The sequence below is a fragment of the Chaetodon auriga genome, chromosome 9 (genome assembly GCF_051107435.1).
Source record: "Chaetodon auriga isolate fChaAug3 chromosome 9, fChaAug3.hap1, whole genome shotgun sequence".
Taxonomy (NCBI): Eukaryota; Metazoa; Chordata; class Actinopteri; order Chaetodontiformes; family Chaetodontidae; genus Chaetodon; species Chaetodon auriga.
The window spans coordinates 21724662-21750354 of NC_135082.1; the positions used below are offsets into that span (position 1 = coordinate 21724662).

A 25693-nucleotide genomic window follows, 5' to 3' on the forward strand; every position below is an offset into this window, starting at 1 on the left:
TGAGGGTTCTAGGACTGATTTTTACTGCTTCCACAGCTGCTAAAATATATTTCACTGTTGATGAGCCACTTTGGAAATGCCTCCAACACACCGTAAAGAGGATGGTAGAGCTGAGAAAGTTAACATCTAAGATTAAGTATTTTAGCACGGCGATTTGCATGGGCCCATAACAGAGCACAGAACACATGTGGAGCTAAATGACATTTACAAAGTAAAGTACCCCTACACTCACAACAGGTAATGAATCAAAACATTTTTATATAAATGAAGGGAAACACCGACTTGTACTCTGCAATATCTTAAACACCTTTTGGAGAAGTTTGTGTGTTATCTCAGGTTAACGCCTTCTGCTTTAGTGTGTCTCTCTGCTCACCTTGAACCCATACGGACAGGTGCAGTGGTAGGATCCAGTAGCATCGGAGACACAGGTGCCATTGTTTTGGCAGGGCGCTGCCAGGCAGGGGGCGCACTTTGACATCAGGCTGATATCTACCGGACCTGAGTAAGAGAAGAGAAACAGAGGCATTTCAGGGGGGGTGACAAGAAGACAGACATTCATATTTCAGTCATATTGTGCTAAAAGGCGCCCCCACAGATTTAATGGATGGGGTGCTACGAAAAAGCCTCACAGGATAAGAAAAACCAGAGTTTAAGAGACCAGTAAATGTGATTTGTTTCAAAGGTCAGGGCATGTAGAGGCAAGAGGAAGACGAAGAGGGTGTTTGATTCAGTGTGATGATGGCACAGAAAGCTATACCCGTGTTTCTTTGTACATGCAGAACCGTGATTCTCAAGGCAAGTTTCTTTTCTGTGTGCGTAAAAAGTCTAATTCTAAATTCCTTTTCCCTCTGGTTTGATAGCAGGGGAGCCCCGAGGCAGGTAATGTTAGAGGTCGGCTGCTCCTGTACTCCGCTGTGTATGAGTGAAGTACAGCCGGGGGGACCGGGATTTTTTTTGTTGCTCATTCTTTATCTATGAACATGAGCAATCCTCAGCATCACTGACCGAGCCGATCCAACTGCACACACCATCTTAAACAACAGCCCATGATATATAAAGGCTTGATAGTCTGCCAAGTTAGTTTTAACAGGAAACATAGCAACAGTGCAACAAGTGTAATATTTAGACAAACACAACTCAAAGTGTCTCTCACAAAAAAAAGATTAGCTTTAAAGCCTTCCGCTCTTAATCTTAGCTGTTTGATGCCTCTGAGCCTGAAAATGTGTCTAAAATACATTTAATATCTCAATAAACTAGTTTGAAAACACAATCTCATAAATATGATTTGAGGACATGGAAAAGCCGCACAGAATGTCTTAATTTAAACACCAGATGTTTAATCTCTTCATCACTGCTGGAACCAATCCCAGCATGCACTGGGTGAGAGGCAGGATAGAGCCTGAACTGGTCGCTTGACTCCCAAACCGCTAACACACATACAAACACATTCACACTGACGATACACATTCTGCGTGTTTTGGGGTTGTGGGAGACAACCCAAAACAACCAGAAAGTGCATCAACAGACCAAAGTCCACTGGTTTGTGTTCAAACTCCCTCTTGGTGTGAGACCACTGCACAAGCCACTGATCTGCAATGCACATAATCATGTAAATATAAAACCACTGACAGCCCTGCTCGCCTGAAACGCAGGCCAGCAGACTTCATAAACACAAAACCGAAAACGGTGGAGGGGAAGTAAATCGGACAAGCCAAAACGCTGCAAGGTCAAGAACGAAAGATTTCAACCATCTAAACAAGTGAAAGGATCAAACCTGTTAAAAATCAGGACTTTGCTGAGATGATGTGACTGAGAGGGAACAGCTCAGGTGAGTCGGAGCTGATTCACTCTCAGTATAATTGATTTTGACATGATTCTTACTGCTTCTTATTGCTGTTTTAAACACCTTTCTGCGCACTAATCTCACTGAATCCAGGGATTAACCCAGAGCTAAAACAGGTCAACACTGATATGTATGGACAAATACTAGAATATACCGTATCAGTGAGGGGACTGCTTACCTTTACACTGAAATCTGTTGAGTGGTGTTGTGAGCAGTAGCCTGTCAGCCATGTCAGGAGGTCCAGTACAGCGAGCGATGCCTAAAAACAGCCTCAGTTGACATCAACAGTGTACTTTTCTTACACAGAACAACATGCATGTAATAGGAAATGTAATATTTAGCCTGCAGGTATTTTAACAGCTTCTTGATTGTGATTCTTCCTTCTTACCAGGCTCTTTAAAGCCAGCCTTGACCCACTGAGACAGCCAGCGCAGGTCACAGTTACAGTACAGGGGGTTGGCGCCAAGAGCCCTACAGACACACACAATTAGAAGTGTAATCCACAACACTTGCATCCAAGACACTGGTACATGCAGACAGATGTATGGGGCTGTACTTACAGGTGGGACAGAGAGGTGAGGTGGTTGAAAGCCCCTTCTGGTATGGTTGAAAGGGCGTTACCATGGAGAGTGCTGGAGGAGGGAGAAATAGAAAGCAAAACAAGAGTGCGGATGAATATTAAACACAAAACTGACCTTGTTACAAATTCAAGAGGTCACTTCTTGACCCGTTGTTAATTTTAATGTGTAGTTAATTAATTTGATGAACTATTCAGTGTTTCTATATAATCATCCTCTTTGCAGCAAGGAGGAGACTGAGAAACAGTGTTTTGACCTTTTCTTCCAGCCCAAGACGCTATTACTATGCTAGCACCCATCGACCTACTCGCACACTGTTACTTATGCTGCCATCATCACTTGTTGAAGCTGCATTTAAGGCTCACCCATAGATGTCAAACGCACTATTGACTAATTTTACAATACATATCTCGACAAACCTCCTGCTTCATATCCATCATATCAGAGGTAAATGAAACTGACAGGGCAGCTGCCTAATACTCCATTTTCCGCAAACTAATACACCAACCCTGACTAGCTGCATGCTAAATTATTCAAATTATTTGTGGTTCCTCAGCTGCAGACACACCATCATCCCCTTCTATAATGGAAAATGGATAAAATATTTATGAAAGAATAACACAAAATAAACAGAAAGCTTATTTTCATTGTTGGGCAATAAAGCTTGTCCTGGTCTCTGAATGGAATATAAACTGTCTCATATGGTCATCTGGCAGACTGTGGTGTGTGTGTATGTGTGTGTGTGTGCGTGTGCGTATGCGTGCGTGCATGTGTGTGAAAAAAAAAACTTTGTGTCACAGGGACAAACTGCGAGCTGTGATGTGTATCGTGTGAGCATGTGCATTTCTGTTTTGTGCCTTTGGGTTTTTGTGTGTGTGTGTACGTGTGTCTGAAACTTTTGTCTCCAAGGGCTGAGAAACTGCAGTGTGTGTGTGTGTGTGTGTGTGTGTGTGTGTGTGTGTGTGTGTGTGTGTGTGTGTGTGTGTGTCCTTTGTGTGGTGCCATTTGAGTGTGTTGCCTGCTGGATATAAGTTCACATTCCATTAGAGCGAAGGGCTGTAGCAGGGGACAGCTATCAAACCGCCACTATTGGAAAAGTGTGTGTGTGTGTGTGTGTGTGTGTGTGTGTGTGTGTGTGTGTGTACATGTGTGCTTTTATGTGCATAATTCAGTGTGTGCATGTTCAGGTCAGTGTGTGTAAGTGTTCAAGTCCGTGCAACTTTACGTGTTTGTGTGCATCACTTTGTGTGTGTGTGTGTGTGTACGTGTGTTTGTGCGTCTGTGTTTGGTGGTCTAACAGCCCCCGCGTAAGGCTGGCCCAGAGGGGGTTGTGGGTAATGAGGAAGTGACAGTGATGGCTGCCTGGCAACCAGTTGCTATGCGGGGGCAGAGAGGGATCAGTCCCCACGGCAACATCAACTAAAATGAAAGGAAGAAAGGAGGGAAGGGAAAAAAAAGCGATCACTAAACTTCTGCAAGGTGAAAGCCTCATAAGAGATACAGTCAATAAGTGAAGAAAGGCCAGAAACAAAGCTGACTTCTCAGAGGGCGAAACACTGACTTTTTCTTTCTGGACAAACAATGGAGGCCAAAGTTTGGGTAGAAATGTGCAGAGAATAATAAGATTTCTAATCGTTATTTCACGTTAATGTTGATCTTTGGCTTTAATTCTGAGCCAGCAGTATCACGAACATGCAGTAGTTAAGATATTGGGACCGCAGCAAGATTTTTTAGACTTTCCCACCATAGTGGAGAAAGTAGAAGCCGTTGTAGAAATCCAACAAACCATTCAGTGCAGCGGAAAAGAAAAGAAGCAGCCTTGTGTTTGAAATACAAAACATCGGGGATTACAGACAACGCAGCCTTCCTTTTCACCACAACAAAAGCTTTAAAAGCTTTTTTTTTGTGTGACCACTTTCCTCCATAAAAAATAATCCCGGTGTGAATGAGCCAGAGTAATCGACACTGTAGATCAAATTTTCAGCGCAGCAATAGAGAAATTCCATTCACCTCCATCATATTTGGGTGGAGTTGTAAATCTCAGACGTTTTCTTGTCATTTGAGTAAACAGATCATTTAAGAGATGCTTGAAATGACCTCAAAGAGTATCTCAACAGCCTCTTAAAATCTTGTTTCTGCAGATTTCTAGTGGTTTAACTTCTCCGTGTTGAAGTGATGCACAGGTGCACTCCTGGACCTTGTTGGGTGTGGTTACAGGTTTCACCCATCAGTGAGGGTGAAACAGCCAAAACCAGCTTTTCAATCTGGCGTCACGTTACTCTTTAAGCACAGACTTATTTCGTATACTGAGATATCACCGTTAAATTAACAGCAATAACTGACAATTTAAGAACGCTACAGATGGCGCGCCATGTGGTGTGTGGTCACACATGTGCGTATGCAGCGCATGTTTGTGTGTGTGTCTATCTGCTCGCATGTGTGTGAGAGGATGGTCCGACAGCAGTATTAATGTCCACATTGCGCGTGTGCGCATGTGGGCTTGTGAGACAGAGGGTGGACAACCAGATGGATGAGTGAGAGAAACAGAGGCTGAAGGTCGATTCGTCAAACACAACACAGGGCGGAAAGAGAGAGAGAGGGAGAGCGAGAGAGAGAAGACACGAGGGGGGAGAGAGGCCAGAGCATGCAGATTGAGAGGGAGTATTAAAGAGGAGATGAGAGATTGTCACTTTTATCTTTTTTAGTACCCTGAAACAACAAATGATTGGGTGGCTGTGACTCATTTTGTGACTGGGTCTTAACATGGTACTCGGCCTGGCACCAGGGGAGTGATTAAACTTTGATTTAGCTCAGTACTATAACTAGCAAAGGGGAGTGTATGAATATTGAATCCACTGCGGCACTTGAAGATGAAGCTTGCGACTCACAGCAGGCGAAGCGCCTTGAGCCCGTCGAAGGCATGAACCGGGATGCAGCGAATCTGGTTATAACTCAGGATGCTGGAAGACAGAGGACACGAACAAGGTCACAAGATTTAGATTCTGTTTTTCGCAACATCATTCTCTTCAATATGCTTATTTTCATATTACATTCTGTTGTATTTCAGACAACATCCATGAATACATAGAAATTAGAAGAAGATGGAAGACAGGAGGTGACACAGCAGACTTGGTTTTACAATAGCTCAGCACAGAACCTGTAGCCACTGCAGGTTAAACAAGGGGAAACAGACATGGGAGCCACATTTTAAATTAAGCAGGAAAAGGTAGGAGTGAAAACTGCCAGAGGCAAAGCTGAGGCTTTTAGAAAGTCAAACTCCCACAACACAGTTACGTTTTTCTCTTTTAAAACTGCTAATGAACCAAAAATTAAGTTCAACAATGACTGAAAGTGAAGGAGACAAAAATTTAAGGACTGAATTCTGATCAGGGTCAGATGAGATCAAGTCGGCCATTTGAGGGAGTCATCATTTTAACATAATTAAGCACGGGGCCCAATAATGATCCTGCTGTAAAAAGCTGACTGCTGCTGTCTGATATCTTTAAGACAACAGTAGCCTAGAAAATTGGTTCTCAGCAGTTTTTTGGCTCATGACGCACTACAAGGAAGTTGTGCCTCGTCATAATTAGTGATTTCAAGAGGCCTAAAGGTGTCTCAGAGGAACAGGAAGGGAAATAAACCCCAGATCCTTCACATCTCCAACTTCAGGTTAACAACTGGCGCAGGAGTTAGAGAAAGGAGCCTAAAAGCCAATAAAACTATAGATACGATTTCCAAAATCCGATGTGGAAACTCTCCTCTACCTCTTTGACACTTGGCAAGGTGTGCTTGAGCAAGGCATTTAACTCAGAAAGTGTTCCACTGATGCTATCTGGGGGCTAACAGTGGAAGCCTGTGGCCGCACTGGGCAGCTCCCAGGCGTGAACGAGTGCAACTCAATGAAATATGAAACAGGGCGTTACTGGAAAAGAGCAAATATGCACATTCAACTTTCCATGGACACACAAAATCCATGTACTGTAATAGATAAGATAGATCAGCTAAAGGCAGGAAAAAGACAAGTTTAAAATCAGTCCAGTAATAAAAGGAATTTGTATGTAAGACAGAATGGCAGTAAAAGGTTGAGGAAAGGGGAATTTAAGAGGAGCTGAAGCAGATTATAATTGAACAGATTCGCTGAGTGAGTGGCGGAGAAGTGAAAGAACACTTTAGAGAACTTTTAGAGAGGAGTAAGAAGACAGGAAGCAATATGTTACATGTGTATGAGCAAAGAGATGAAAGAAGAGGACAACACAAGAAGGAGATACGAGAGGAGCCTGAAATCAGACAGCGGAGAGGGTGAAAAGAGAAGAAGAGACAGAGGAGGGAAGTGATATTTAAGGTGAAAGGGGGACAGAAGTCTGAAAGCTAGAAAGACGAAATGAGAAGTGGGAGAGAAAAGAAGAAGAAGAAGCAGGAAAATATGAGCGGGAGGAGAGAAGATAGGCCGATTAATCAGAGTTCAGAGAAGAAAACACTGATTTATCCGATGGTTTTAACCTTACACACACACCCCATACATGACCTCAGACATGGGCAAGGATGTGTGTATGCATGGCTGGGTGTGTGCTTTGTCATGGCAACTTACAGTGTGGCTAGTTGAGTCATGTTGCTGAAGGTGTATGGGGCCAACATGCTGATGCTGTTGTTGCTCAGGTCTCTGTGTAGACACAAGCACACGGTGAAGACACACAGACAAACACACACAGACCGAACATGCTGCATATATGCATGTCAGGTTTTTAAACAGGATACTGAGTTTTCCGTTCAAGGTTATCTGAGTGGTACATACACCAGTGACAGCTGCTTCAGGACCGCCAGCTCCTTGGGCACAGATGTCAGCATATTACCCTCCAGGTAACTGCAAGGAAAGGTGCAGAGTTAATGAAGTATGTCTTACATATATATACTGTATATACACAAACACAGGCCTGTGGGGGTGAGAAAATGGCAATATAGCACATAAAAGTTGAAGTTTTGTAACTTCTGTCACATTAAATGTGGGAGACGGGGAAGGTGAGAGAAGCGGGGTGTGAGTTAGGGCTGGAATGAGGTGGAGTACTGCAAATCTAACTTTATATGGCATATTTACATTTACCAGCAGAGTGTAGTGCCTTCTGTGTAGTGCCTTCTGATGTTCAGGTGTGTGCTCATCAGCTACAAACTACAGAGTAAGAACTTAAGGAACAGTTTGGCACTTCGGGAAATACTTTTATTTGCTTTTTCCAAGAGTTTGATGCGAAGGATTCAACAACACTTAGACTGGAAGCAAAGGGGCAAACAGCTAACGTGGCTATCTCCAAAGCTCAAAGCACATCTGGAAAACTCACGATGAGCACAGGATTCTGGGAAGTCACTGTGAAAAAATAACTTCAGCACATGCTAACTCCCTGTAAAACCACAAGTTGTTGGTTTGAGTGCAGACTAAACAAACAAAATCACGAGGTGATGTGAGCTTCAGAAGTATTGGTTTGCATATTTTTAACCTTTGGACAGAGTTGGGACATCCATTTCCCCCTGCTTCCAGTCTTTACGCTAAGCTAAGCTAAGCTAGGCTAAGCTAACTGCCTCCTGACCATAGCTCCACACTTACAAACGGACATGAGAGTGGTTCGCTCTCATCTAACTCTTGGCATTTTGAATTGAAGTGAAGAGGATTTGGACTTAAACGTCCAAACACAGATGAGGTAGGTCATGTAAAGTAAATCTCAAGTTAGCATGAGCAACCACGTACAGGAAGGATTCCAGCGACTACGCTACATTTTCTGCATACGTTAATGACTGCGGTGGATTATGTCTCTGAATTGACCAGATAGCCGACCAAGACAGGACAAGATGACAAGATAACAGGTGTTGTGGTATGAACCTGTCCGGCTGAGGAGGAGGAGGGTGGCACTGACAACACGTTTCATCATGTAGCTTTGAAAAACTTATTCCAACCACTGAAAAAGCACAGAATTCACCTTCATCCTTCTGTGTTTGTGAGGACATGAGAAACAAGATAACAAACATTACACACGCTCGTACACACACATACACACACATTTCATGAGCCCTTGCTCTCTGCTCCTCTCTCTCTCTCTCAGGTCATAAGTAGGTCATGTGGACAGTATGATGGAGTGTCTCCTTCAGCCTGATCAATACCTAATCACTGCTATTGACCCTGCAGAGCAGGCCTATTTCACAGCAAGAGGGCTTTCTGTGTGTGTGTGTGTGTGTGTGTGTGTGTGTGTGTGTGTGTGTGTGTAATTATTCACCTTCCCTACAAGAGATTTTGTTCCCACTTTCTTGTAAATTTCTTAATCTTGATTAACACTGTTTCACCCTTGTTTTATCCTACATCAATTCTAACAATTACTATCATTATAGACATTTCCTTTATTGGTCTTTATTACAGGGGTTTCGACCAGCCCAAAATTAACGCTGAAGCAGGACAAGTTCCAAGATGTCGCAGCTGTATTATACAGGAAAAGTTTGTAAAAACCTTCACTGCTCTGGCAAATCTTTTAAATGTAAAGGGTCCCTGGCTTATTTAGAGGTTATGTAGGATTAAAACACTGGAAAGTGAATATTTTAAAAAAGGATTTCTTGAATCCCGTCTCATCTGTCCGTACCTGTTCTGGTTGTCTTTCTGCCTCTCTCTGTTTGTCAGTATAATGTATTAGCCTGTGTTTGACTGTGGGTTGTAGATGTGGTTTAAATATCTCACAGATTTATGACATCGACATCCAAACAAACACATAAACACACAAGCACCTGCATTACTCACTTTGCCTATAAACCCATCAAGTCACACAGGACGAAAAAGAGAGAGAAAGAGTGTGTTTGTGTGTGTATTCGCTAAATGGTTTGTTAGTTCCTGAAGCAGCAGAGGGCAAACTGCTGCATCAATATTGCACTGCAGCAATGTGCGGCTGTGTGTGTGTTTATGTGTGTGTGTGGTTGTGACTTTGCATGTTATTGGAGAGTAAGCATTGGCAAAAAAAAATGCCCATTTCTAAATGTCTGCTGGTGTGTTCCTCAGCACTTGTGTGTCGGTTTATTTGAACAAAAGTGAACATGTACATCCTTGTGTCTGAGTGTGTGTGTGTGTGTGTGTGTGTGTGTGTGCGCGTGTGTGCACGTGTGACTCACAGCTCCGTGGTGTCCTTGGGAATGCCCTTGGGCAGAGAGTGCAGCCCTCTGTTGCTGCATCGCACCACGCCGTCTGAGCACGTGCAGACGTCAGGACAACCAGACGCAGGAAGACAACCATTATCCTCAGCACCTGGAGAGAGAGGGGAAAGAGAGAGAGAGAGAGAGGGAGAGAGAGAGAGAGAGAGAGAGAGAGAGAGAGAGAGAGAGAGAGAGAGAGGGATATTAGGGACAGACAAAGAGGAAGAAGGAGAGGGAAGAGAGGAACACAGGGAAGGACAGACAAATTAAAAAATGGACAGAGGTGAGAGAGAGAAAAATGGCAACAGCCAGAGAGAAAAGGGAGGAGGAAGTGAGACAGGTGAGGGCAAAAGGAGGAAGAGTAAAGGGAAAACAAAGAGAAAGAGAGAGAGAGAGAGAGAGAGAGAGAGAGAGAGAGAGAGATACACACAGAGAAAGACTGAACTGTAAGTGAGGCACATGGTCAATCCCACTCAAATATGCACTCAGCACTTTTAAAGAGTACTTTACAATCCATATCAAATGACCAGGGGCTGCTAAAATCAGCTACGCTGGTGTGTTTCAACAGCTGGCTCAGGACCTGCAGGCAGGTCACAGTGATATTAAAAACTCTCCGATGATTCTGGGGAAACACTGAGCAGATGTTGATCGGATGGCCTGCAACAACTTTCAAAAGTCGTGCAAATACAACAGCAAAAGGAAAGTTGTCGCAACACCTGCAGTCATCTATGGCGACCCTAAATTTAACCCTTCTGAGGACAAACCCGGGGAGCCTGCAGCTGGTACACGTCCAGTCTCAAACTGGACAGTTGCACTGGTAGGAAACTAAATTCCACGCACACACGCACACAAACACATGCGAGTGATTGTAATCATTTAACACTCCGAGATAAGAAGGATCACAGACTGGAGCGTTGTTCTTGGCTTAAATTCCACTTCCTTGACTGACAAACTCACTGCTTTAATCTAGAGCTGGAAGTCCACGGCCGAACCGTGGTCCCAAATGTAAAACAAGCCGAGTTAAAACCATAATGAAGGATAATGAAGACTGGACTCCAAGCCAATCATAACACAAGTGCAATCTGAGTTTGTGTGCATGTGTGTACTTGTGTGATTAGGAATGAGAAAGTTTACAGAGTCATACTTTGTCGTGTATTTGTGCCCTCTCGCCTTGTGCTGCACTGATATACGTGCATGTGTGCAACTGTAAGAGTGTGCACGCGCACATGCTGAGTGCGGTGCACATTTAGTTTGTTAAATAGCTATCTCCCCCTGTCCTGTGGCCATTTTCTCATTCACTTTGTAGTTTTCTAATTGCGCTAATGTCTAAATGTCGAATAAATGGCCGCTTACGTGCCCGCGTGTCGAGCGGTGTGTGTGCCCGTGTGTGTCTTTGCTGATGTGCGTAGCTTGTGAGTCCACAGGGAGGTGTAGCCGTGGGCTGACTCACTCTACAGTTGGCTGATTGAACTAACATCTAAATGTGCGCTAAATATCTTCTCACAAATTCAATTAACTTTACCTTTCCCCCGGCTGCCTCTGGACAACTTAACAGTCATTTTACTCCACTATAAATAGAACGGACACGTGGACCTTGTGTGTTTCTTTGCTTCTGCTCTTTTGAGAACCAGTTTGAGACGTTTTACCGTCGCAAAGAGGTTATCCGGCCCCTGTTTGGTAGTTTGTTTGTCTGACTGTCAGCAGGATGTCTTAAAACCTTTGAGGACGGTTGGGCCTTGAGCCAAAGAACTATTGATTTGATGCCGGTGATGATATATAGCACACCTTTAATTTTCATCATCAAGCAATGGTGTTTGACTGTGAGATGAAAAGAATCCATATCAAATTGTAGGTTTACAAGGTCAAAAAACATTTTAACATATATTTTGCACAAATTATTTTCTGTACTTTAGGTTTGTAATGCTGCTCCTCAGGTCTTACAGATTCACTGACACTTATGATTTTCTGTATGATGTATTATGTTGGTTTAAATTAGAACTGCGATTAGCATAGAGTCAAGATTAGACATTTAATGTCACCATTGCAAAGTCCTCATAAGGACAGAAGCACAAGGGCTTGAACGTGTTATCAGCCAGTCAAATTTATGTTTGAAGGTAGATGTGTGTGTGTGTGTGTGTGTGTGTGTGTGTGTGTGTGTGTGTGTGCGCGTGTGTGTGTGTGCGCTCAAGATGCAACAATGAATATTAAGATCTGATACCATCTTAGAGTTTCCTTACTTGAGCCAACCCAGCTAACTACTTTCCAAAGTCATTTTCAGTAAATGGTTGCAGCACAGGAAATTAGAAAAGTGTAATGAATTCAAAGAAACTCAGGAGGGAGAGAGGAGCCGAGCGAAGAGAGAAAAGGAGGAGATCGAAAAGAGTTTCAAGTGTAAAGAATGAAAAAAGGAAAAAGAGAAAGAAAGATGTAATGGACAGGAGAGCCAGACCACACTTTGTCTATGGCGTCAAACTTGGCGGCCAAGCCGGCAGCCAGAGTCGCTATAGGCAGACATCGTGGTGGTAACAGCAACGTCACTGTAGAAACCACAAGCTGATGTCATGCGCGGCTGCTGTTTGCCAGAGGTTACCGATCAGTCTGTCCTCACAGCACCCCGCTGAGGATGTGCATGTGTGTGCGTCTCTGCGGGCTTAAGACATGGGATGATTGAAGTTTTTGCAACGAGTATCTGGAAGCCTTGTTGAAGCTTGATACAAAAAGACAAGAATCAGAGCTGAAGACGCGTCCACTTCAGTCGAGTGCAGCACAAAGCAAAAGACCTGGCACACCTGAAGATTTCACTCATTGTGATATCTGCAAAATGGCCTTGAGAACAGTTGACTTTCCCTCTTTTTGGGCACTCACTGTGCGAACCGTAAAAATGCAGTTGTAACAATACGAGTCTTCTCTTTCGAGCTTTTGCTCACCACTCAAAGCTCCACCGCAGCAGAAATATCCACTAAAAAAATTCCTTCCTCCCATGGCTGCCCTCCATGTCTCACAAAAGACTTTAAAAACCTTCTGTAAAGTCATGCGAGGGCATCATCTGCAACAACTTTCCTTGAGGAAACATCCTCTAGAAGGTCTTTTTTGAAAAATGGGGAAAAGCATTTAGTAACTGTGGCGAGTAAACACGATGCAAAAACAGATTTAATTTACCTTTCAATCGCTTGACTCATGCTCTTATCAGTACGGGACACACGGACGCTGAGTGACGGGTGTCATTTGTTTCAGGGATCATTTAGTGGAGCAACAGCAGAATGAGAGAGAGGCTCACCATCGCATGTGAAGTCCGGCGTGGCCACATCCTGGATGGGGATCTCCTTCAGGAAGGCTGGCTTCTGACAGCGAGGGTTTCCACTGACCACCCTGGTCTTCTTCAGCCACTGACCCAGCCAGGCCAAATGACAGTCACACACATACGGGTTGGACAGGAGGTTACTACGAAAACAAAGAGACACAGAGAAGGAAATCATCGGGAAACAAAGGAAAAGGACACCAGTATTGGAAGTACATAAATTATTCCACAATATAATGAATTCATCACGTCAAAGTGATGCACATTTGTTAAATCTAAATGTTTTTTCCTGAATTTTGCCCTCATGAATAAAATATTGATGCATAAATTCTGTGAGTAAGAAGATGTCATCCATCAAGACAACCTGTACTCACTACAGACTTACAGACAGGGCCTATAATAAGACTGCAGGGTACGAACCAGTGCAGCAAAACAGAGACAAAAGACGAAAGAGACAGACGACTCGCTACTAATGTCACAAGCCATTCCCACGAATAATAATAACAATAATGACAGCAGTTTGTATGGAGTATATTTGTGTACACTGCAAACCATATGGATATAACTGTTGTTTTTTTTTTTGGTCAGTCATAACTTGAATACATTCAGATGGAAGACAAAGAGAGGCAGTGAAGGAGAGGGAACAAAAGAGATGCAAAGGGAAAAGGTTATCAGCTGTTTTTATTCATCTTTTAAAGTGCAAGAGAGATGGAGAAGACGAGAAGACGAAAAGGTGGCAGAGTGAGAAACTGCGAGAGGCAGAAAAGGGAAAAGGTTAACTGTACAATTTATTCATTTTTGATCACGTCTCATTGCATTTTGTTGCTTTTGTAACACTGCTCATGTAATATTTATGCTGAACCATATTTAAACTGAAAGCGGTGGGAGGAGGCATCGGCGGCACATACAAGACAGGCGCTGTGCTTGAGCTGAAGCTGCTCGAGCCATCTTAATTCTGCAGGCACATCCAGGCGAGCAGGAAATATCAAAGGTGTTGTCTTCTGTTGGAGCCCATTTTCTTATTAATATAAATGTTACTTTACAGAAACTCCTCGGCCGGTGCGGCTTAAAGAAAAGTTTCACAATGTAAAATGAAATATGTGAATGAATCCTGGAAATGATTTATTGTAGGAAACAGCTCCCTGATGTTGTTATGGGGCTGTGACATTTTCTTCTACAACACAGTCAGCGATAACTTTTAAAATATCAACAGTCAGCTGTGGTAAAAAAACAAAAAACAGAAAAAGAGAGGTGCTCTTACATGAGCTGGTGGAACAATACAAGGCGTTCACTGAGATTTTTCCTTCCTGTTTCCTACCATCCACTGACAAGAAAGTGTAATCTTTAGCAGTCTAACAATTAGTGTATTAAAAAGTCACATGCATCTCTCTAATGATGATGTGTGCCTCCCACATTGTGTCAAGAGATGTGCCAGTGACACATTGCCTTTCACTGCGTCTGCTGCTCTAATAAACCTGAAGGTTGCTGTTTGTGCTACAATATTAATGGTGTGCTGCTATAGATAGGGACGAGTTATTTCCTCATTTCCTTGTAATGAATTGACCTCGCTGCGTGTCAACCAGACCTAAGCTAAATCCCTTCCTTCCTTTCCAACGTGTTAATCTTTTAATTAAATGGAAAAACTCTATTGGGAAGCAATGCACTAAAAATGGAGACAGATGTTAGAAATAATAGGAGTGAGATGGGAAAACAGGAAAGATAAGGAGCAGGACGGAGGAAGTGTTCCCAACAGAAGCTGTAGAAAGAAAAACTATCCATCTTTCTTTCACGCGCAAACAGCAGGCAGGTGATGCATGCAAAATCACGTGTTACTACAAGGTCAATGAAAAGGATGGACTGAAAAATGACAGTGTTGAGGGTAAATAATATCCTTCCGTTTCTGCAGTGATAATCACTGACAGCCCCACTGAGCACACCTGAGCTTATGCAACAATGCATCCATCCATCCATCCACCCTCCCTCTCCACCGTCCCCGCTTTCCCTCCGCCCAACAGACTCAAGCACAGACTTGAATCAGAGATGACAGGTGCACAGCAGGACAGAGAGCAGGAACAAAATGCAGAACAAAGCAAAGAAGCATGGAGGAGTCAAGAGGGTGGGAGGAGATGCTTTTTTTGGATTGACATGTCTGCCTGTTCACAGTGGGCAAAAAATATATGAAAGCCAATCTATTATTTACATCGCTCACATCTGAGTGGTCAGAGGGCTGAAGAAAACACACACAAACAGTCAAGTTTCCATCACTCTTGGGGACATGACATAGACTTAAAGGAGACCAACCCTAACCATAACCACAACCCCTGCATGTCTAACCCTAACCCAGCCTGCTTGCCTCCCACTGTCTCCATCTTTCAGACAGATCTGAAGGTGGACAAAATGAGACTGTGGCACACATCGAGCGAATAACGGCACAGAAAACACAAACAAACAGAAAAATAAGCACCAGAAAGAGGGAGCAAAGGCGTCAGATATACTCACATGGTGGACAGGGAGTGCAGGGTGGAGAAGGCTCCTGGGGCGATGCTGGAGATCCTGTTGTCGTACAGCGACAGCAGACGCACTGAGCTCAGACCCGTAAATGTACTGTTGTCAATGCAGCTGATCTGGTTACTGCGCAGCATACTGGAAATACACATACCATGTTTGTTTGAACACGAGGACTAGACTTTACAATAAAATCTAGTCTTTTAAGACATTCACTCCAGAGTCTAATGCTTAGATCTTGCCTAAATCTTAAATCAGGTTTGTTTAAGCTGAAACATTAAACTGATGGCTGAAGAGTTGATTAAACTCTTCATTTTTCATGTTTTTTGACAGGCAGGCTTACTGTTTGTCCTGATGAATAATCAGGCTAATGAAACAGTGTGTGTATGGATAGAAAATAGCAAATTTGCATACAGAATGTGGACAGGTAAAAAAGACAAAGAGGATAAAAGAACAGAACCTATCATGACATGGATGAAAGGTAAAACAGAGAGCAGGGGTAAACTCAAACCAGTGCCCATAGGACAACTGTGACACAGGCTGTAATTTGACATTAGCTTTTGACATGCAGTCATGTGGGACCAGGCTAACTGAGTTAGTTAGCATTAGCAATCTCTGGGACAGGCTAATGTAGTTAGCAAGGCTATTACTGGAGCAGGGAGCCTCTTAACATAATACAGAGACAGCCATGATGCCATTAGAGAGTCATTAGCCAGCATATATATACATGATAGCATTAGCTAGTCATTACTGAGCCTACACAGACAACATTAGCTCATGATTTCGTACACTATCCTGTAACCCCTAATTGGAAGCTAGCCTATTTATGGTGGGTGCCCAAATTAGAGGAACAACAATATGCTGTCATTAGCCTTGATTTCAGGGTGAGTGAGTAAACAATCCTGGTCCTCTCCTTTCAGTCTAGGGAAGGGAAAGTTAATGAAGTCCTCCTTAAGTCTAAAGCTAACACAAGGCATAGCCTGCACGGTTCAACAGCTAGCAGTCACAACCATGACAACACTTGCTGGGCATTTCGCATAAAAATAGCACTTAGACAGGAAACAACTAAACTACAGATAGTTGAAAGTAGAAACAACATGGTTTGTAAGGTCACGACATCATGGTTTTTAATCATCTGAATACATGATTTTCAATTTATTTACGTTCTGTTTCCTGTTTTTGGGATGAATTTAAGCGGATCAGAAGCACTTGTTTTGGTTATTTGTGTAGTGCTTTTTGTTAAAAGCACAAAAAACAAGCTAGTGCATATTTCAAAGTCATTAGCATCAGCTGAACACAATAACACACACACACACACACACACACACACACACACACCACTCTAAACAAGACTTACAGAGTTTTCAGGCCAGTGAGGCCTTTGAACATGCGTCCCTGCAGTCCAGTTAGCTTGTTCCCCGTTAGCAGCAGCTCCAAAACTCCACCCGCTCCATCAAACACACCTTCACGGATGTCCCTCAGCTTGTTGTTGCTCAGGTTGCTGCAGGAAAGACCAAAAAAAATACAATGAACAGACTTATCTGTTTTCCCTGCCAACGTGCAGGAAAGCCAGAGACGTCTTTCACACACACACACACACCACCAACATGTCAACATAACCATGTGTGTGTGAGTCATCCACTCACACACACACACACTATATACCCAACTTAATTGCAGTAATCGATCATGTCCCTCCAACAAATAAATCTTAACTCTTCAGTCCTTCATCTTAATGTCCTCGTCTTGTACAAAACATATTCCTATAACAGCTTACAGCCATCACTATAACTCACACCAACCGCACACACACATGCACACACACTCATAAAAGTAAATGAGACAAGTGGTCACAGAAAACTGAAAATGATTGCTATCTCTCTTCCTTGGGCACACAATGAGAAAAATTAAAATGAAAAGAGAGCATTTGGCCACAGAGACAATAACTTGGGATGATAGCTATCACAACCGCTGTAGCTTTCATTCATAGCTAGTTTTGTGTTTCCTCTTATCGGCTTTATGGAAGAGGAGAGGAAGGAGAGGAGAGGGGCAGAAAGTAGCGGGGGGGCGAAGGGAGTTCACAAAGAAACAAAAAAAATAATGACATTAGACAGACTTAAAGAAAAGAGGTGAGGTGAGGAGAGGAGGAGGTGAGGAAGAGAGGGAAGGAATCGTGAGAAGGAAAATGAATGCTAGCCAATCTATATCGTCAGTGACACTGCTAGATGGTTAGCAATTTCCTCTCCAATAAATCAACTGCTGGTCTCTGCTCTGTCTTTCTCTATCTCACTCTGACACACACACACACACGCATACACACACACACACACACACACACCCACACACACACAAACCTAGAGTAGATAAGGACTGACTGTAAATCTGAACCGAAGGCCCATCTTCTATTTCGATTTAATATTCGCTTCCTCCATACCTCCCACCCACACTTCCTTCCTCTCCATCTCCCTCTGTCCCATCCTCTTGCTTGTCTTCAGCCACTCCTGTTCCTCCTCGCTCGAGTCTCGCTCATTTTCACTTCTTCCTTGTTTGCACGAATGTTTTCAGTACCTTTCTCTTGTCCTCCGTCCTTCATTTTTTTATCCTCCTTTCCCTTTTCCCTCCATTGCCCTCCCTCTGTCACCTTTCCTAATCCCTTCCCTTTCTCTCTTAGCTTCTAGTTCTTCTTCCTTATCCCTTTTCTCTGTCCATCCACCTTTTTCAGTCATTTTCTAATTGCTGTGCTGCTCCTTCCTTCCTTCCTCTCTTGCCAATGTATGGAACAGAGGACTGAAGAAGAGCAATATCCCATTACAAGCGACAAGGAAACGTCTGGTCTCCCACTTCACTCCCATTCACTCATTTTGCCTCATTTTCAGAGGGCAAATTGGGTAAATGCATGCATGCGTTAATGAATAAATAAATGCAAAAACAACCAGAAGTTACTGAATAAATGAGAAGTCCTTTTTTTCCAAAAAGTATACGTACATCTTCCTCAAGTTAGGCAGCTTCTTGAATGTCCCTGTAGCCTCCAGGACGGCAATCTCATTGTCGTTTAACCTCCTGCAGAGAGAGAGATAGAGGAAAGGAGTTCCACATTTATTGTTTCATGAGACAAACTGAAGTCAACACACAAGTGAGGGAGCAATGAGTGCATGAAGGTTAAGAGGCCGTCAGCGACTGTTCAAGTGTGATGCAGCGCAAAACCAGAGGAGGAGGAGAAAATCATTTAACATGTTGGTGGAGAAGAGAAGAGAAGAGAAGAGAAGAGAAGAGAAGAGAAGAGAAGAGAAGAGAAGAGAAGAGAAGAGAAGAGCGATGAATCTTTTCTACGTGGTCATCAATACCCACACTGCCCTAAGCCAAGAGAAAACAGTTTGAGAGATAGTAAGCTAGACATCTGCTTTATAGAGGTAATTTGTACTAAAAGGCTGCTGCTAAAAGGATGCTTTGTGTATGTGTGTGTGTGTGTGTGTGAGAGAGGTAGAGTGAGAGAAATTGAGGAAAGAAAGTGAAAGTTCAGCTGGAGGGGACACTTTCTAATGAGATACAGGCGGAGTTAAAAGATGGATCAACCTGGATGAAGCCAAACTGAAATAACATGGCAGAGTCCGAAGCAGATCGGTAACAGCTGCTTTCACTGCTCGCTTGATTTGCATATTCTGAGCATAAAGAGTATGGATGAAACATTTCTAATCTCTTTACCTTGTGATGTAGAGCCCTCGTTATCAACTAAGAACGTACAGTACGTCTTATCAAGTGCAAATAATTCTCTTAAGACCGATTCTTTCATACTTATTGAACGCTCTCAAGGCCGACGTCAAGGATTTTTATGGCTGGTGGGAAGAGCCAAGAAAGACAGAAAGATAGACAGAAGAGAGAAAGAGAGGAAAAAATATATGAGCTTTCAGCTCAGCCACAACCTCCCCTGATTTCCCCTGATAAGGCAGGTTACACAGGGCACAACTGGCGGCTTGTGTATGTGTTTCTGTGTGTGTGTGTGTGTGTTTGTGGCCTTCAAAAGCCCCACTGGTTGGTTGTGTTCTTAAGGAAAAGGCAAGAGAAAGAATGAGAGAGGGTGTCAAAAAATAGTAGAAACTTTGATCTGCCCTCTAACCAACCATAAAGGACAGAGTTTATATTTTTGACATGAGGCACCCTGGGAACAGATAGAGAGAAAAGGAGGGAGGATTGGAGGATACACGAGTTCACAGAGAGAAACAGAACCAGAGAGAGAGAGACAGAGGAATTGGAGGCTAATGGTCTGTGGGATACTGACATTATTAGTTATCTAAAGTGGCAGCCATGGTTGAATTCACCATTATACAACTAACTTCCATAAGTAATGCTGTGGCAACCATCCTGCAGCTATTCTCCATTAATACCGCAGTGAGAGCCACGGAAGAAGCTCTCCGTCCTCTCCCTAAATTTTAAAGCAGCCAGTGATTCAGCATTATTAGGTACAACTTTGCCTCTGGCTGGATTCCTATTTCCTGTGTGAAAATATTAGCTTACTGAATATTCGATAAAGTGCCAGGTGCTGAAAGTAAAATGGGCCAGGCTGTTTTTCGCAGCAACACACTTTGTCACAGTTTTGACCCAGAAATCAATTTTTTTTTTTTTGTCTCAGTTTCGGCGTATTTTACGTCTTATGAGAAGTTTTTAAGCCATTTCTCTTTTAAATCACATCACAGCATTTGTTTCCTGTAGCTCAAATGGATTTTGAACAGCTTTCTTACACATTATTATAATTCCTTAGAAAAATACTTCACCAGAACCCACAGAAGATTAGTACCAGCGATCAGAAGTAAATCTGATGAAGGTGCATTCAGTTACCATGGGACCGCTCTCCGATCAAACAACTGTGCCTTCATTTAAAAGCAAGCTTAAGACCTACCTGCTCTCTAAAGCCTATGGCTAGCCGGTGCCTTCATCTCTCTGTCTGTCTCTCTCTCTCCTTGGGTATGTTGAAATCTATATGCATTTAAACATGTATTCATGTCCTGTTTTGTTTGTTGTGTGAGAAACACACTGAGCCTCCACTGTTTGAAATGTGCTGTGAAAATAAATTGGACTGAACGTGACTTGCCCAGCCTCATACCTGCTAACAGGTTTAATTCATCAGTGACTCTGGCAGATTCTGAACGTGCTTTTTAACCTTTTTCACAATCAGATTATGGTATTCCTGTTGCGTGTTATCTGTTACTCCCTATCCATTCTTTAGCAGGAAAATGAATGATCCATGGCACTGCTCAGTATTCTAGTGTGAGACCCTTCGCCAGACATGATGATGGCTCCTTTGGGACTATGAGGGAGATGGAAAGGACTGTTGAGAGGCATTTTGGTCTGGAAGTTAAAAATGAAAAGTGACGTTCGTGATACCGCTCGGAGAGAGGCGGAGAGACAGAGGAAGGCAGATGTGTGTGCGTGCATTCCATATTTGCATTTGTTTATGTCTTTAAGCATGTAGGCAAGCCTGTGCGCACCTGTGCATGATTGCATTTGCATGTTTGAATGTGCATGTGTGTGTTTTTTTCGGTGCATGTGCCTGAGAGTGAAAAATGTCTCGACAGGTCTGTGGCATGTTAAAGGATGTGTGGTGGTTTACAGTTTCGAGCAGAAGCAGCCTAACACATGGCCTTCAATCTGATATTTCATCACATATTCCTTACAATATACGTGCATGTATGAGAAAAGGAAACACCGGCTGACTTACAGGTCTGTGGTGTGATCGGGGATGTGTGGAGGTATACGGGTCAGTTTGAGGTTGGAGCAGTCGACCACGGTGCCTTCGCAGCGACATTTCTCTGGACACACCAGATCCTGGAAACACTCCCCACTCAGACGAGAGCGATAGTCCTCCTGACCTGCAGAGGAAAGAGAGGAGGACAACAAAAGAGAGAGAAAGTGACATAGGAGAAACAGAAAAGCAGGGAGAGAGGACAGAAAAAAGTGTAGAGAGGAGGAAGAAAGGGAAGGAGAGAAGAAGATAAATGAAGTCAAATGAGACAGAAAGCAACAGGGAACATATGGAGGAGGAGAAAGACAGAGAGAAAGACAAAGGGAGACATCAGAGACGGAAAGTTCTTAATGTTACACTGGAGGTTTTTAATTAAATATGCTCCCATTTACATGATCACCAGATTTAAAGATGTTTCTATTTATCTCTTATGATGGGCAACATATTATCCCAATAAATACACAGCCAATAGAACACAAGCCCGTTCAGATGAGACCACGTCAAACCTCTTACTTCCACTGACAGGTTTTCAATATCTGTCTAAACTGTTTCTTGTTAGAGTTTAATTGTTTGGAAAATTCTACTTTTGTTATAATTTCAGCTGTCAAATGCTGTAAAACATGATTAGCCAACCGGTCGTTTGGAAGACGTGAATGAAGTACGTCTACGTCATGTATTAAAAAGAACAGGCTGCCTGCTGCTGCTGCTGCTGCTGCTGCTGCAGTGTGGTACTGTTCAGCAGGCACACGGCTGATGCAGGGAGGGGTCATTCTGCATGGCTGCCACTGTAAATCAAATTAACAAATAGACATCCATGCGGTTTTATGGAATCATTTTGTAGATAAATGTGGTTTAACCCTGGATGTTTTTGTTTAACAAGGTGAGCCAGAGACCACTTCTGTTATTTAGATATAATGTGAGCAGATATTATTTACGACCGCTCGTGCCTGAGGAATAGACCTGGTTTACATCACGCTGCACCTCATGCAACTCTTTCTACTTCTCGTGGTTATCATCACCTCTTTGTCTTCCTCTCTCTCTTTCCAACCTTGTTTGTCTGTCTGCTTTCTGTCAGTCTTTTTCTCCTATCAGACTGCTCTTATATTGGCACAGACTACTTCTTTCATTCTCTGTCTCCACTCTCTGCTGGCACACACCCTTTATGGCTCATATGTTTGCGACTTGTCATTGTTAAAGAACTCAGACCACCTATTGAGGGGCAATCTGCAATGAACAACCTTGATTTGAACTCGGTAAATGATCGCTGCTCTTCGAATGGTGTCTATCTGATGGGAGGAATGGCTGGCTAGCTCCTTTCCGTGGCAGCATACTTTAAAATGATATCGCTGGGCTGCCACGAGCCTTGTTGGTTGGCAAGCTGACAGAAAGGAAAGAGCAAGGGAGCAAGAAAGAACTGGAGCAAGGAACTGGGGGTGGGGAGGTTTTTATGTATGAAAGGAAAGAAGGTAAGAATGAAGAAACTCATACCAGCATTAGCTTGAGTTTTTTCTTTAAAGTTCCTCAGGTGGAGCAGAAAAGGGTGAAGCAGTCTGTACAGAGGTGGTTGGATCGGCCATGCTACCCACTGAAGCGCTGCGACTGGACAATTTGACAGCGGAGGCAGGTGTACAGGTGCGGCCAGACCAGATTTTGCCAGATGAAATTTACTCACGTGATGTGGCGAGAAGCAGGTGGGACAGGAAATAGTGTGGGCGCGGTTGTGAGCATAAATGGCAGGAGCTAGCATGGCTGTGTCGCTAACAACAGCAGCAAACCATACTGTGAATAATACAGCTTCTTACCAAACACTTAAGTGTCAGTAATCTGTCATTATCCTGCTCTACGTGTAGCCAAGCACTGCCCCACCACTCTCTCTCACAGAGTCATTAAGTTTAATCAGATTGGACCAGAAGTGAGTGCGTCTTGCTCTGTTCTTTGCTAAAGTGAAAGGGAAGCAAAATCTGGTGTGATTACACTTTTTTTTTTTTTTTTTTTGCACTTCTCTCTCCGACCCTCTCAATAGCACGTTAATGCTTTCCAAAGGAAACAACGCTAAGGTAAAAGTAGGAGAGTGTCCTGAGAAAAGTGAGCTTAAATTTATGCTGGCAGATGAGCGTTGATGGTGAATATGGGTGTTTCTGAATGGCTTAAATGATTGATATCTATCACTGATTGGAACATCTATCTTCTATGTGTCTATGGCTCAGTGATTTCCATTTATTTCAACCACAGTTAAAGTCCCACATATCAGCAGCCCTCCACATAGATGCAAACAAACACAGGTAAAATATTAAGCCCTTAATGTTTTGCTCCAGGGCGCGTGATTGGCTGGGAGAGGCAGGCGGGTGTGTGCTCTGCGGTCCCTGGCGCTTGACGGAACCATGTGATGTCAAAGTAGGCGGGGCCACATGGTTAGATCAAGCACAAGAGACAGCTGCACAGAATGCAGGTCCACACAGGAGGAAGGTGGGGCAACAGAGAGCTGCACCAATCAGTCAGGGGGCAGGGTCCATACAGGATAGGAGAGGCAACAGACAGCTGCAGATCCACACAGGAAGGGGACGGGACCAGAGAACTGCCCACCAATAGCGAAAATGTCCACACAGGTCCAGAGAGGAAGAGGAGATGCAAGGAGAGGCATGGGACTGCAGACAGGAAGGGCTGAAGCAAAGAGGACCGCCAAAACCAGCTGCAGGAGCATCTGTAATCTAGTTGTCTTGATAAGCTCCATGAGCAGGGCGCTAACATTAGGGGCTCGTTCACCAGAGACCGGTCATGCCAAAAATATACCACATGTGCTCATGGTGCTGCAAAGCACTTTGGATAAAAGCCTCCAACATTTCATAGTATTGGTTATGAGATTTACTGTGTGCCCAGCTCAGACTGGGACAAACCATTTTAGAGAACAGGAGGGGTGTCACCAAATGGTCAGGCACATTTCTTTTGACAGCGCGCTGACCTGTTATTAGTATTTTGTGTGCTTTTCTGCTGTTATGTTTTATCTTTAGGCTTCTAATAAAACAAAACATCTGTGATAGAAGCTTGTGAAACAAACACACACGCTCATATCAAATCACAAGAACGCTGCAGCTTATTAAAGCGAAGAGAAAGCAGCCAATTTTCAGCCGCTTCTGATATTTCCATTACACGACCATCTTTTCTTCACACGCTCTGATTCAGTGCAAGGTTAAAGTTACTGCTGCAGCTAATGCAGCTGACAGAAATCTCCTACTGTGCTGCCCTGTAAACCAATTATTTGCTTACAACCAAAGTTACGGCGCAGTTCAAATAGTTTGTAAAATGTCTGTAAGGGGATTTAGAAAATTCATTTTCCAGCGATCCATAAAAAGGCATAATATTTAAGACTGAGCAAACAACGTGAAGAGCAACTGCAGAGAGGCACCGAGGACGCTGAGTGTATACAGTCGTACACACACACACAGACACACACTCATTCACACGCTCACACAAGTGGGCGATCACAGTCTATGGCCAGTCCCTGCTGAGTTGGTTATTGTGCTGCTTCACTGTACTGAATTGCTCTGTGTTGTAATTAGTGAGACCCATGGCTCATATCAACGGAAATAACGGCAGCGCAACACTACGGCGGAGAGAGACTCAGTGTGAATACGGTGTGTGTTTTAGTCAACACACATCAATTCAAGTCTCTGACTGCACACACAAAACTACATTTTCTAATGTTTCACCTGTGCGTCTTCTTTATTAATCTTTGGAGGCGACTCCCTCCCTGTTTGCTCGTGTTTGCATGTGCGTGTCGTAGGTGTGTCTGCGTGAAGTCGTCTCCTACCTGTGCACCTGAACTTCTTGCCTTTAACCTGGCTGATGCGTTTGTTTGCCAGCCTTCTGGGGTGGCTGCAGCGGGCTCCACTGGTCTCAATAGGGTTGTCGAACAGGTAGTCTGCCAGCCACTTCAGGTGACAGTCACACATAAAGGGATTCTGGGCCAGATGACTGGGAGAGAGAGGCGAGAGGAGAGAGGGGATGATGGGTTTGTCATGGGAACGGGAAGAGAAGAGGGCCGCGCAGTTACTACAGCTGCCTCAGCTGTCATGTGTTTTAGTCACACTTTGAAGCCTTTTTGTGACTCGCCTCATTGCTGACTGATACCAAACATTCCTGACTCAACAAAAACCCATCAAAGCCTTTACATTTGTTGCTCTAAACTGCTGCCGCCTGGTCCAAAAATCCTGGCTCCGACATACAAAAAGTGAGGTTTTTATGTTTCAAGCAGCAGAAACGTAGTTCTCAGTATGATGTCCTCTTTCCTCTGTCGGCCTCTATAATCATGTTTAAATGTCAGCGTGTAGTTTTATGGGACAAAGGCTGCAACCAGCACTTATTTTCATTATCTATTCATCATTCAGTCTACGAAATGTTTAAAGAACAGTGAAAGTTTGCTTGTTTTGTCCAGCCAACAGCCCAGTATTCCACTCCCTGTACAACAGCTGGAAAAGTGTCACATTTCAGCAGCTGGGACCAGAAAACATTTTCCATTTCTGAAACAGCTGACACAATAAATCGGTTATTAAAATAGCTGCAGATTAATAATGACTGAA

General features: G+C 43.5%; 1 protein-coding gene across 1 annotated transcript in view; it reads right to left on the minus strand.

Moving 5' to 3' along the window:
• The window catches only part of slit3 (slit homolog 3 (Drosophila)), a 239000-nt gene that overhangs the window by 28962 nt on the left and 184345 nt on the right, over positions 1-25693 (minus strand). The window contains exons 14-27 of the mRNA XM_076738815.1: positions 24925-25088; positions 21093-21243; positions 18365-18439; positions 16737-16880; positions 15374-15517; positions 12854-13017; positions 9556-9688; positions 7214-7282; positions 7010-7081; positions 5310-5381; positions 2404-2475; positions 2232-2314; positions 2022-2102; positions 374-498 (exon numbers count right to left, since the gene is read on the minus strand). Coding sequence (XP_076594930.1) covers positions 374-498; positions 2022-2102; positions 2232-2314; positions 2404-2475; positions 5310-5381; positions 7010-7081; positions 7214-7282; positions 9556-9688; positions 12854-13017; positions 15374-15517; positions 16737-16880; positions 18365-18439; positions 21093-21243; positions 24925-25088 — 1549 coding nt within the window. The remainder of the gene's footprint in view (positions 1-373; positions 499-2021; positions 2103-2231; positions 2315-2403; positions 2476-5309; positions 5382-7009; positions 7082-7213; positions 7283-9555; positions 9689-12853; positions 13018-15373; positions 15518-16736; positions 16881-18364; positions 18440-21092; positions 21244-24924; positions 25089-25693) is intronic.